The sequence below is a fragment of the Sabethes cyaneus genome, chromosome 1 (assembly GCF_943734655.1).
Source record: "Sabethes cyaneus chromosome 1, idSabCyanKW18_F2, whole genome shotgun sequence".
Classification (NCBI taxonomy): Eukaryota; Metazoa; Arthropoda; class Insecta; order Diptera; family Culicidae; genus Sabethes; species Sabethes cyaneus.
The window spans coordinates 108,111,301-108,125,881 of NC_071353.1; the positions used below are offsets into that span (position 1 = coordinate 108,111,301).

At 38.0% G+C, this 14,581-nt stretch overlaps 1 protein-coding gene across 5 annotated transcripts in view; it reads left to right on the plus strand.

Moving 5' to 3' along the window:
- Positions 1–9,630, plus strand: part of LOC128736941 (uncharacterized) — a 31,913-nt gene extending 22,283 nt beyond the window's left edge. For all 5 annotated transcript variants that reach the window (XM_053831458.1, XM_053831466.1, XM_053831490.1 and 2 more), the window contains exons 4-8: positions 5,088–5,197; positions 7,647–8,223; positions 8,283–8,618; positions 8,671–8,985; positions 9,051–9,630. In XM_053831458.1, coding sequence (XP_053687433.1) covers positions 5,088–5,197; positions 7,647–8,223; positions 8,283–8,618; positions 8,671–8,985; positions 9,051–9,167 — 1,455 coding nt within the window. In that variant the 3' untranslated portion in view covers positions 9,168–9,630. The remainder of the gene's footprint in view (positions 1–5,087; positions 5,198–7,646; positions 8,224–8,282; positions 8,619–8,670; positions 8,986–9,050) is intronic.
- The last annotated feature ends 4,951 nt before the right edge of the window (positions 9,631–14,581 follow it).

Consider the following 14,581-nt stretch of genomic DNA (forward strand, 5'->3'; position numbering starts at 1 on the left):
TGAAAACGAAAATAGAAGTGTAACGTTTGAATGAAAGATTTCAAATGCTAATAACTACTAAACTACTAAACGAAACTGAACAATTTATATGTCGTTGGATAGATGAAAAGACCAGCAATTTTGTAGGGGGGTAAGAGAGCAATTTTAAGGAGGGCGTAAAAGGGGGGCTCCTATACAAATGAAACATAAATTTCCTCAAAACTTGAGAACTAATCAAGCAAAAGGAACCAAATTTGGCATGCGGGGGTTTCAGAAGGCATGATTTCTTTCTACGGTTCAATGAGACCTCTTCCCTTCTAAGGGGGGGGGGCTCCCATACAAATGAAATACAAATTTCCTCATAACTCCAGAACTAATCAAGCAAAAGAAACCAAAATTGGCATGTGGGGGTTTTTGGAGGTAAGATGTTTTTCGATGGTGTACTGAGATCCCTTCTTCTTCTAAGAGGGGGGATCCCATACAAATGAAATACAAATTTCTTCATAACTGTAAAACTAATCAAGCAAATGGAAACAAATTTGGCATGTGGGCGTTTTTGGAAGCATGAATTTATTTTGATTTTATTTATTTTATGATGGTTTGAGACCCCTCACTTCTGTGGTAGGAGGATAAGAACTCGCATACAAATAAAACAGAAATGTTTGCGTATGTGCCATATTTTCTGCTATGTAACAAGCGATAAGCTGTGAAAGTAAACTAGTTAAACCTTCTCGGAGCAAAAGACAGTGAATCTAAAAGAGTAGGACATTCGAATGGCACGTCATATTTGTGATGAACGTGCTTTGGCGGTTGGCGATCATCTCATGTCTCTCAGAGGCCATATGGCCGATTTCAGGTCCCGGACAGGTTCCTCCGAAATCCGTTCCGTGCTTGAATCAGAAAAGAAACCCTCCCCGGACCCGGAACCGGCCATATGGCCTCTGAGAGACATGGGATGATCACCAATCGCTATTTTGTCGAATGCTGATGTTTTTTGATATGCGACACGACATGCTTTACTGATGCTGAAATGTCCCGTTACGGGAACCGGTTCCGGATTTATAGTGTCCTCCCGGATCCGGGTGGCGCGCACCATGGCTCCTAACTGCGGCAAAGTAACTGATATGTCCACAGTCGATGATATGTTTACAAAAATCAACAGATTTCAAACAAATTTTAGATATTTGGCAACTTTATCTATAAAAGCTATATATCGGTCCCCCAAGGAACTCCGGAATAACTCCGGGACCATATGACATATGGCCATTATCTATAGATATTATGAGAATAGAAAATATTTTCGGCAAAATTCCCAAATTTGGTGAAAAAATATTGAAAAATAAAAAAGTTATGGCCATTTTAGTAAATTTTGCGGTGTTAAAAATGATGTAGACCTTAGAGGGGTTAAAATACAATGTTTCATGTATTATTTCAAATATATTAGATAAATGAAAAGCGTTCGAAGTTTGAATCATGTTTTGAGGTGTGATTCAAACTTCGAACACCCACGAATAATATGAGGTTTTTCCGAATTTTCCTTCGGGAAAATGAATTATCTGCATTGTAGAGCTGTACAAAGTTGACTTGCTTCAGAGGTGGTACATAGAGTTTGAAAATATTAGCCCTCTAACGGGTAAGACCGTCTGTAGACGGCCTTCGCTTTTGGAGCTCCAGAGCCGCATGCGAAATTTGTTTTAAATTTGCATTATGCAAAATGTGTTCAGAACAGATTTCTTGACATATTGATAGTAGTATCATAGCATTCTGACCATGCATTCAAATGTTATCATCTTTCAAAAACAAAAATTCCGAAAAATTCCGAAAATAGGGTAAGGAACGAGTTAAGCAGTGTTACCTATTTTAATCAGTTGAACATAAATGATCCGAAAATGCACTTTTTTATTCATATTTTCAAAATCTTTTGATAGGATCATCTTCACAAATAACTTAACCATACATTTGATTCACACAAGCACAATTTACTGGGTTTCCGACAAGAAATATGATGAATTAAAAATTGTTGTCCAAAAACGTACATTTTTCAGCTTCTCTTCAGCAATCGCCACCTCGCTACTAACGAATTCATCAAATTTTCAGCACTGATTACAACCACTCTGAAAGTCAAGCACTCAATTGTCACATACCATATTATTCAGTCTCTTTTTTTCTATTATCTAAGGCTTTGTCACTAGCCAAAAGTTTTATTATTTTCTAACAAAACTGAAAACAAATTCTGAATTGACGGAACCTGTTCACCACTAGCAGCAGCTGCAGCACAACTGATGAACTATCGTGTTGCCAAGACACTGTTTCGGTTCTGGAAATAAGAATTTTAAGTTTGAAATTAACTGAAACCTCCTATGGTGAAAACGTGGTTCAATACTTTCAAGAGAAATGTATGTTCATAATTAATTTTTCTTTATTGAAAACAACACAAAAGACAGCTTTTTCAATAATTTTCGAAGATTTTCTCAGTGATTTAATAAAGCAACGATGTGTTTCAATGTTATTTGCTTTGACAACACTGTCCAGTCGGATCGTTTGTACTGCTATCTGTTTACCTCTTTTGTTCTTCCACCATCCTTATGAACAGCGAGTGAGACGTCAAACTCGCAGTTTCCCATAAGAACACCAGAGAATAAAAGAGACGACGAATACCGTTTGCCGAACGGTGCGGTGAGTGTATGCCCCGATAAACAATTTAGACAGATGGCATTTTACGCATCTATGCCGATACGCTATGCCGATTACGCATCAGATGCCGATTAGTAGGTCGCGGATAGGAACGCGAACTTACTGAATAGGGGCAAAAGTTCGAGGGATTTTTTAACGGGACGTAAAAATATTCAGATTTCAGGATTGCTTAAAATAGCACCTTGCGGGTGAAAATGGGTTCGGTGTGTTCAAAATTAGTTCCGCCGCTCCAACTTTTAAAGCGAAAAATCAAAAGTTTAGATCAACAATAGTGTCTTCCAATGGTAACAGCTTGAAGAACTAAAGATAGCTAGAAGATTGGTATGCTGATATCCCCCACTTAGTCAACCCATCGCTTGTAATAAGGTAAAACAATCAGTGACCCGCTTAGACTGCTTAAAACTAGTTCTTTACCCTAATTAATGCGCGAATATTCCCTTTACTTTTGAAGAAAAAGGACATCTAGAACAAAATGATTGCCCTAAAAAAAATTTCTATGAGTAAATTTCATGCATCATTTTAATTTTGTGATATATCTGAATTGAAAAAATATCTGGGCAGAGCGTTAAACACGAAAAAAGAAAAAGCGAAATTGAACTTTTTCATACCTGGCGCTCCTCCAGATAATTATTTTTGCATGAAAATCAGAACTTAAGGTTTTTTTGTGTGTACTTTCATGATAAAATAGTCATTAGCTTGATCGCATCGTTTTTACGATGTTGCCCGTTAGAGGGTTAGCAATTGACTACAGAAGTACGGATTGAAACTAATTATTGTGTGAAAAATTTAAATCAGACTGTTAGCTTATTTTAAAAAGACAGTGTTTAAAAAAAGGATGAAATTTCACTTATTTAAGTTAAATGACACTAAAAACATTAATACTTTTCAAAGTAATACAAGTATTCGATGTCTGAGGCTGAAATATTCGAGCTTTGAATGTCGACCATGAAAGTGTTCGAAGTTTGAATCAAAACCGAACAGCAGTTTTTTAGTGTTTTTCAATGTAAATTAACATTTTATCCTCATTTTCAAAATTTTAACACGAAAATAATTAAATTGTCATGCTATTAAACCATTTATGGGAGTAGAATAAAGATGTTTTCGAACCTTTTTCTTTGAAGAAAGTTTCAGCATAGCTGTTCGAAGTGTTCGAAGTTTGAATCAAAACGGTAATAAAGAATAAATACCTTCTATTTGGTAACAAAATAATTAAAGTCGCAAGTCGGTTCCGTGATTTAAAGTTATGAATTTTTAAACATTAGAAACGTTCACAGATCACTATTATTTTGCAATCTAATGAAACATATTTAATGTGACAAATCAAAAATAAGATGAACTGAAAATCTTGATCTTAGACGAAAAATATCGACTAAGCGAGGATGAGAGTCGAACTCACAGCTCTCAATCACTAGTTGAGCGTGTTGTTTAACCAATTACACCACCAAGCCGTCTGATATCTTACAGTCTATCATCAAGTTTTGTTGCGTTATCGAACTTTACCGACTCGTTTTGTTCTTGCCACGCTGGCTGATAGCTTGGTTTGCTATTCGGTTAGCATATGAGAACGGTGAATCGTGGTTGCTGTCCCGTCAACAGCATCCTGTGGTGGTAGCCACCTAGTGGTAGCCACGATAACGCAACAAAACTTGATGTTGAGACTGTAAGATATCAGACGACCTGGTGGTGTAATTGGTGTGTAAACAACAAGCTCAACTAGAGATTGAGAGCTGTGAGTTCGACTCTCACCCTCGTTGAGTCGATATTTTTTGTCTAAGATCAAGATTTTCAGTTCATCTTATTTTTGATTTGTCACATTAAACATTTACTCTTCCCGTAAAAGAAAAAAGTTAAGTGACTTATTGTCAATCAAAAAAGGAAGGAATAACGAATCATAATAAAAAGATCTAGCATCTAGGCACTTAAAATGATCATGTCGATAGAAAACCAATTTCAGAGTGTAATTAAACGCTCTCACTGCCACCAATATGGAAGCCTTCACGCTTACAACGACGACGACGTGAAAACTCTGCGCTACGCCGCCGGGAAGAACTTTTCCGAGCTTGTAGGTGTTTGCGAGTACATTTTTGTGCCCGCTGAGAGGAAAATGCGACGGAACGGCAGAAACCATGATCGTCTACTCAGTAGTCTCGCGCTCGTACAATCCTTAACGACTGTTCTCCGATCAGAGGGGAAATCTTTGGTGAAAAAACGTGCCCGATTGGGAATAAAAGATTTTCCGGCTTTGTGGGTAAATTGGTGATGGGTAAAATTTGGTAGTTCTGTTGATTCAATTGAAAACTGCTGTTAGCTGCGGTGACAGGTGAACAAACTTTATTGGATATTTGCGTATTAGTTTTGATTTTGTGGTGAATGCCGTTGAGTAATGAAGAATTTTTCTCTCTATTGTGTTGTAGGGTACTACTGTGCTTGGTGAGCCACTTAAGAAGGAAATAATCGGACAGACCTTCATACCGTTACCTGTGTTCACAGATTATGTCCGTGGATTAGCGGAAAGTACCTTCAGGTGAGTGCACTGACCCAAATCTGATTTATTTTCTTTTCCTCCTTTTTCCAATCTGTCCGTGTGTGTGATTGATGGTGGTTCTCTAACCTAATTTAGTGTATGTATGCTCTATACGCACCGCAAGCGCAAGAGTGTAAATGACGTACAGGGTGAGAATTTTGCCGCATTTACCGGTGCGCGGTTTTAAAAATAAATGCACAATGCCACTATGGAGACGCCCCATACATCTTGTCGCAGTAGAACTTACAGAAAATCCGCAGAGATTTTCCGTTGGTTCTTTGTTAATGTTGTTGCTCTGCGGCGGGAGCACACTGTTTCTTTTTTCCTGCTCGAAGTAAATGGGAAAGATTTTCTGGCTCGACCGACTAAAAATAACGCGGGCCGATGACAGAGACAAACCGGCAGTTTTCTGTTTTAATTTTTCTTTGGTAATTGGGCGAAGGCGTTTTCGTTATGCAGTTTCGGCTGCATGTTTGCTGTCGTCGTTAGCCAACGGTAACCAAAGGTTGCAGAAAATATGGCACAGGTTCGTGCCGGAAGAGATCATTTCTTTTTACAGACAGTGACCTGTTTCTAATTGCGCCGAATGAAATTTTGGCACTTTGTTCTAGTATTTAATTTACGATTCATCTTCTACCTCTTTGATCGTGGGAGGGTCCTCGATACCGAGTTCCATTTCCATGAGTTTCTTCAATTATCTGTGTATGTTATGTCGTAAGTAAAGATTCCTGCTGTGAAAGCATTGCTGATTAAAAAAAAAATACTCCTGATATGATCAAGTAGGAACTGATCTTTTTAAAAGATGAAGACTAAAGTATTATTTCCATTTTCATTTTTCTCAGGAAATATTGTTATATATTTAAACTATTGTTGCAAATCGAGCGGCACGCATACATTATCTACACACTCACAAGTAATTATATGGAAGACTTCTCATTTCTCACCCGCGAGCGACGGACCCAGAGAGTGGAATCACCCAAAGCCGTGTTGATCACATTTTCCGTTGAATACAGTGCGAGTGTGAACCAGTGAGCAAAAAATTAATACTTCTGTTTAGATCAGAAAATAAAGTTTTGAAGTCCTCCTTCCACAATTACTAGTGGAAATATTTCTTAAGCTGCAACCTGCAAGTGTATAGTTAGCAGAACATTAATTGCACAATTCGGCTATTTGATGCTTAATTGATGCTAATTAATGTAGGAGCATTAAGAGCACGCTGAATTTAATGCTTCATTGGTTCATAAGAAAAAAGATTGTTCTGCTACCTTAAGACAAACTTAGCAGTGCGATGTCCGGAAATGGTACTTCCGGTGTAGATAAAGCTGCCGAACTGTGAAAATCATTTAATGCTTAATTATTGTTCCGAAATCATAGTTTCGATCATTTAATGTACACTACAGGTATACCTCGATATAAGACAATTTATAATTTCTAAAAGTGGTCTTATATCGAAATTGTCTTATATCGAAACATGTTTTTTTCGAAAAAAAAAATGCATTAGCGGTCGCCAGTTTTGCTCTGTTTTATGTGTTTACGGTTTTTGAACTATTTATTATTGTTTGAGCTATTAGTTTTTTACTATTTTTGGGGTTATTTTGAAATAATGAACATCTTCATGGCACCGATTTCAGAATGGAAAACCAGCTCTGGTATCGTTACCAGCTATGTCAAAGGGATTTGTTTCGATATAAGACAAAATTGTCTTATATCGAATTGTCTTATATCGAGGTTGTTTTATAACGAGGCTGTCTTATATCGAGGTATGCCTGTAGTACCAGAAGCAAGCTGTTGTCATTGCAAAATCAGTATCTTCAATGATCCATTATATTGCCGGTATGTAGGCAACGCTTGAAAAACACTGACACATAAACCATCTGCCTTCCTTTTGGTCTGCTGTAGAAGTACAGTAATCCACCCAATAGGCCCTTGGGTGGTGCTGTTTGCTCATCGCAATTTCTCAAGGTTCTTCAAATAGATTTATCTGGATTTTGGTAGGCGATAAGCTATCGATAAGCCCCAGCAAAAAATCAGCTTTATTGTCAATTGTGCAACTAAGAAATTACGGTTGGAGCACGCGCAGTACCAGCCATTGAGTTATTCAGGGGATTGCGTTATGGTTTGTACCATATAGGCGCTTTCGGCCTGCTGGAAATCCAAACCACACAGATACTACAATAAAAATGAGCGCAGCAACCTCATCATTTCTCGAACCTGTAACTCAAATTTAGCGTTTCATTAAGATCTAAATGCACCCAGATATACAGTAAATGTTTTCCAACCAATTGGTATGAAAATCTTGTCTCGAATAAATATAGTTTCAACGTAATTAATGAATATTGTTCAGGCCACCGCTTAATAGGCTGAAAATACCCGCATGAACCCTCACATTTCAAGAAAAAAAAGATATATATAATTATAATTCTGATTGTCCTTCATTGACTATTAACAGAGGCTCCAAGTACAACCTAATAAGACACAACTGTAACACCTTCAGCGAGGACCTGTGTCAGTTCCTGTGCGGGGTCGGTATTCCCAAGTACATTCTTGATCTGCCCCAGGAGATACTGTCACAGTTGGGCGGGGGTCTGCTATCCCTAGTCGAGCGTCTGGGCTCGGTCGGAGATCCAACTGGCGATTTTCAGTACGAATCCAATTCCGTTGGTGGCAATCGAGCACCCAGTCCCGGTCTCGAGCAGCTGAATAATCAAATAGAACAAGCCCGGCAGCAGTCGCAGGAGCTGAACGAGCGACGAAACAAGATTCGTGATAAGATCGACAAAAGTACCAAGAAAAAGGAGAAGAAATCTAAGCGAGACTCAAAGAACTCGGCTGATAGTGATCAGAACTCGAACGGAATGTCGGAAGGCGAAGCAGAATCCCAGAATGGCCTCAACGGCGTCAACGGTTCAATCCCACCGGAAATGCTCCCATCAGAAAAGGTACTAAAGGAGGAAGAAGCGGAGCGACTTGCAGAGGAGGAGCGCAAAAAAAATCGAGAACAACCAATCATTTTCAAGGAAGTTGACGTAAGTAAATCCATGATTGTAGGTTCTTTTATAGTAGCTTGACAAACTTCTGATTGCAGCCGAAATTGGAGTTGGAATGTTTGGTAAATCTGGTTGACGGAAAGCTATCGGAGGAAGAACAAATAGCGGTGGACGAACTGCATCAATATTTACTGCTTGGCGAAGGCGCCTGGGCACTGGGCGACGGGTTCCTAGTATTCGTCGGACGCATGTTTCGTGACAGTTCACTATCGACAGAAGTTCGGGTGCATTTACTCCGTGCTTTGGCGAATGCGGCTCTTAAGGACGACATCATCCTGCTATTGCATCAGGACAGACGGGAGCACGTGTTGATGAACTTTGCCCAAGACATTGATAAGCATCCACCGGAAGAGCAACAGGCTATGGCGCTTTTTGTAAGAGTTTAAAAAAGTTAAAGTACTAAGAATCAACGAAATTTATTTTCAGATGTGCAACCTTTTCGAAAACGACAACGCATCTGAATGGTTGTTGTACATTTCGGAGTGGTCGTATAACAACCAAACCACTTCAAATATTCGTGCTACAACCAAGGTGGCTGTCCACTGCTTACTGGCCACCTGTCCCCGACTGAAGGACATCGGCACTGCGCTGGTCCATAATTTAGCAAGTAAGGAAGTCAAAACCGTAGTATTTGACGACGTTGCCGTTGAGATTTCGATGGCTCTACTGCAGTTCTTCAACTCGGAACCCACCGAGGAGCACCTGTACCGAACTATGAAGGCGTTGGCCAAATTCACTCTAGTAAATAGATTATCTTTTGTTAACAAAATATCAATGCAAAATCGAATCTTTTTTTTCACTAACAGGTCTCGCCGGATGTCCCTCAATTCATTCAAATGATTGGACCGCATCCGAAGACTCTGCGGGGTAAGAGTGATCGCATCAACGAGTTGATTGATCAGATTTCCAAAAAGGTTCGTTAGATATCAACCTACGAGGTAAAATCAGCAAAAGTAAACGACAAACAGTTACATCGTTTGATCGTATGTATAACTTATGTACAAAACCGTACTGAACCAAACAGCAAACCAAAATATCCCATATCCAACCCATATTATCCTGGGTTGGAAGCAGTTGGAAAGAATATTGTTGGCATTTTCTTTGCAATTACCTTTCGAATCATTATCATGCCGTAACTTCCAAAACGAACCATTTCAACTAGCGCAGTAACAGGGGATAAACTTTTGTTAGTGGTGAAAGTGGTGAATGTTAACGGTGGTTTACTGTTCACGCTTTCGATTGGCTCGAACGCCATTATCAGAAGTTTATCATAATAACTTTTTTCCTTCTCTTCCCTCTGATATGTTTTGCTAAACGAATATAGACGGACATGTTTTTAAAAGCAATGGTTTGGATTTAACTTTAAGTAATGCATTATACATATAAACCTCATATTGGTAACACGTGTTTCATTATTATATTTGAAAGAAAATCGTTGAGCGAGGTAGCATTACCATAAACATAAGACACCGCCCATACTTAAAATAGTACTTAAAATGGATTTTTCATGACAATGAAGTTCAGTATCATCAAAATGGACGAAAATAAGTCTCTTTTAACCAAAACACACGTCAAAGTTGTATGTCTACGATTTCGTTACAATTATTTCAATTTGGATGATTTAATACTTTTATAACTTAGGAGCACTGTTACTAGACATGTTTCATTGTCATTCTCTAAATAAGCTAACGCCACGTTTTTCTTTGTTTTGACTTGAAGGTAGTTCCAAAATACTTATTGTACTTATTTTTCAGTTTTGTATGTTTATTTTTGCTACAACAAAAAATTGCAAGCAATATAATGATAATATTTGAAATTCAAACGTTTCTATGTTATTTATCCAAGTATTTTACAAACTTCAATCTAAATATGGAATAGTTCCAACATTTCTTGAGGTAATTTTGGTTTGTTGGATTTGAAGAAAATTGCAATGAATGAATTTGAACTTAGCAATAATCATTGCAAAAGGTTTTGGTAGCTACCCGTGGTGGCATCTAACGGGTATGAGTGAAACGAAAACTTTCAATATATTTACTATTCGATTCCGCTGTTTCTTTAGACAATTCTGCAATTGAAACGAGTACGTGATAAATCACCAAATGATTATAAGTGGGCAATTTATTAATAGATAGAAGAAGATAATTAATATTATGAGTATTTATCTACCAGCATTCGAGCAGTTTATAGCTTATTTCTTAAATTTTACCGTATTGATTGCGTACCCAGAGGACGAACGCTACAAAATAGTTCTGCAATGTTCAAGTAATTTCACTTTTAAACCAATTACACGGTGTGACAAAAATTTTTTTTTAATATACTTTGCAAGTGACCTAGTGTACGTTGTTAGTCGCACCTAGTACATCATTAAAACACATATGACATCATCCTAACACCCCCAAAATTTCAAGTTATTGCAAAAAAAACGTTTTTTGGGTTGGTATACACATACTATCAAGAATAACTCAATAACTTTTCAAGCAATTTTCAGTGTTTTATATATTTTTGGAATGCCCAGAGGACAAGCTTTCAGTACTTTGTAAAACTGCAATATTCTACACAACAACTTGCTCTAGAAATTCCTCATACATTACTTTAGCAAATTCTGCTTGAGAGAGGCTGTATAGTAAAATGAATCAAAATTAGATCAAATTCATCGTGCCATACCTCTCAACTATCAATCCTTAAATCAAAGGCGCCAAACTCATTAGCAAGTATTAGCAGCTAAAACCTTCACAGGTTCATTTTTAAGACTTAAATGAATCAGTAGATAGTAATTTGATGATTAGATTCGGGTAGAATCATAGTTAAAAACTAAAGTCAATTTGAATGTTTTAGATTTTCTGTAACTTCAAAACTTCTGTTTCACTCACGCACAACAGTGAATTAAATATTAGTGAATATCTAGCTCAACTTGTAAGAAATAGATGCTTTTCAAAGTTCCTTGATGAAAACCAACTGAAATTTGCTTTACGGTGACAATATTCACAATCCAAAAACCACATGTTTTTCAAGCTTATATCGAAAATGTCAAATGCTATATCACATCTTACGCTCAAATATGAACTGTCACTCAAATATATTGGATGAAAATGTTATTTTTGCCTTCTTGGGTTTATAATAGATTCGGAAAAATTTTAGAAACCGGAAAACAAAACAATTGTTTTTTCGATTATTGGCCTATGGCGGTACCACAGTGCGCTCTTCAATTCCTCGGTCATCGAGTACCCTTCGCTCCGCTTCGCTCCACCTGGTCTAACCATCTTGCTCGCTGCGCTCCTGGTCGTCTTGTTTCTACCGGATTTGAGGCGAACACCATTTTTGCAGGATAGTTGTCCGGCATTATTGCAACATACCCTGCCCATCGTATCCGTCAAGCTTTAGTCACCTTCTGGATACTGGGTTCGCTATAGAGCTGTGCGAATTCATGGTTCATTCTCCGCCTCCAGACTCCGTTCGTCCGTACGTCACCGAAGATCGTTCTGAGGACTCGTCGCTCGAAAACGCCGAGCACTCGCAGGTCCTTCTCGAGCATTGTCCATGTTTCATGCCCGTAGAGAACAACCGGTCTAATAAGCGTCTTGTACAGGGTGCACTTTGTACGGGGACTTAGTCTGCTCGACCGCAATTGCTTGTGAAGCCTATAGCAACCACGACTTCCGCTGATAATTCGCCTCCAAATCTCACGGCTGGTATCATTGTCCGCCATTACCAGTGAAGCAAGGTACACAAATTCGTTGACTACCTCAAACTCATCGCCGTCGATCAATATACTACTGCACTAGGGGGGATTTCCATACAAGCAGGCGAACAAGAATATTTTCGAATTCATTTTAGAATTTTTTATGTTTTCCTAGTTGGTATGATTAGAACATGTTCTTAGAGTACATTTGCAAACATTTCACGAACATATTTCGAAAAAGGTTTACCTTTTTGCCTGTGTCATATGCGAAAAACTAATATATGACTTTGTAAAATCGCCGTTTTAGGATAAATTCTTAAACGATTTTCGATCTGTTTTTTGCATTGGGGCATGTTTTTTTTATATTGGACAAGATGGTGGTCATAAAACGTTAAAAATCTTTTATTCCTTAAAATTTCAAAATCGGCCTTCGACTTAATTTTTTTCCCAGTGCCCAAACTCAAAAAAAATTAGTTTTAAGTTGAAACTCATCAAAAAAGGAAGCTAGAAAAGAAGAAAAATTGAAAAATTGTGGCATGGTAGAATACCTGGCTTTTTAGCAAAGCCCAAAAAGCTGAGTGTCATTCATTGTTTAACTCAGGTCGATGAGATCGACAAATATCTGATTGTATATATGTATGTATGTATGTATGTATGTATGTATGAATTTATATATACACGTATGAGTTTCTCAATTTTCTACCAACGTTTTCTCGGAGATGGCGCAAACAAATTTCACACAATATGTTTCATTTGCAAGATACTCCCATAAAAGCTTTGTAAGATTTACCGAAATTGGTCCATAAGTTCAGCAGATCTAGAAGATAGATCTTGAAATAGGCCATAGGTCTAAGAATTCAGCCTACTCAATATGGATTGCAATTTTAAATTTTCGTAGACGTTTCTTCGATGAACTTAGTAGGAGGGGCGTATGTTTTCTTCATAGTTCTAATAACGTCGTTAGATGGAAATCTCGATGGTGACTCCCTATGAATTACTACATATTAAAATCTGCTTAACCCAGTTTCTAAATATGATTACACTAAACACTGCTTCTGTTGACATCCTTTCACGTTGATCATGTTAGCTGAGCGCGCGCCTGTGTGTGTGTGTATGTGCGTTCGCGCGCGTGTGTGTGTGTGTGTGTGTGTGTGTGTGTGTGTGTGTGTGTGTGTGTGTGTGTATGTGTGTGTGTGTGTGTGTGTGTGTGTGTGTGTGTGTGTGTGTGTGTGTGTGTGTGTGTGTGTGTGTGTGTGTGTGTGTGTGTGTGTGTGTGTGTGTGTGTGTGTGTGTGTGTGTGTGTGTGTGTGTGTGTGTGTGTGTGTGTGTGTGTTATTCGCTGGAAATACATTTAGTCTTGAAATCTCCCATAGTGACTAGAAATTTTCAAAACATTATATTTCGCAGAGTGGCACGTATTTCTTTCATAGTATATAGTAGTTCATAGTATTAGTAGTATATACTTGAGATTGAACCCAGAATGCGGAATTAAGCGTTGGTAGCGAGTTCCAGTGAACAATGTCTTTAACAAACAGTGATGAACTGTAGTCCCTAGTGCTATGACGCGGCACAGAAAAGTTTCTAGTACACAAATTCTCCAACGGTTGCAAGATACTAGAGATACTCTGGTGTTTTAGTATGCTTTATCTTGAAAATAGCTACACAGGATCTAGACCTGTAAAAATCCGAAAAGCTACAACCTAGCAGAGACTTATGCAGGTGAGGAACGTGGGAATATCTAGAAAGATTATACACGTACCTCACACATGCATTTAAAGCCATACGAAGTTTATTTAAAAATCCTACGGAAGAATTAGCAAAGAGTGTTCGCCATATGTAAAATGAGGTAATAATAAAGATTTGAAAAGCTGCAACTTGGTTGACGTGTGAAGATGCTTAGTAACCAAATACAATTGCTTCAGCGTGCCATATATTTTACTACACTGGGAAAACACATGAGCATCCCATTTAAGCTGAGATGTAAACATAACACCTAAATTAGTAACTTTATCACAAAATGAAATTCGTTCTTGTAGGAATAATTGGGGAGGAGGAAGAGTAATGTTACTGTTGCTTCTAGAAAATAACACAGCCTTAGTCTTACTGGCATTAATGGACAAAAGGTTGGTATTTGACTATAGCAATAATTTATGTAAATAATGGTTCATTTTTGCTGCGATATCCTGTAGATCAAAGTTATCATTGGCACAGTAATATATTTGAACGTCATCTGCGAACAAATGAATAGAACAATAGTCTACGGTGGTTGGCAAGTCGTTAATGAAAAGCGAAAATAAAAGAGGGCTAAGAACAGAACATTGCGGTACTCCAGATAAATTGGTTGTAAAGAAGATAACACTATTAGAAGAAACAGCTTGATAACGATCAGTAAGGTATGACTTAATCAAAATTAGTCAAGATAGGTTTTCTGATGCTTAAATTTGTTTTTCACCCCCGCTGGGTTACCCTTGACGATCACCTAAATTTTCAAAGCGGAAACTGTTGAATGTAGGATGGATTGCCTTGGAATCATCTAACGATGGAGTAACTAAATGACCTCGACCTAGCCGACGACATTGTCTTGCTCGCACAACGCCGAAACGATATCCAGAACAAATTAGAAGACCTCTGCGAGTGCTCTTACAGTCGATGTAGCAA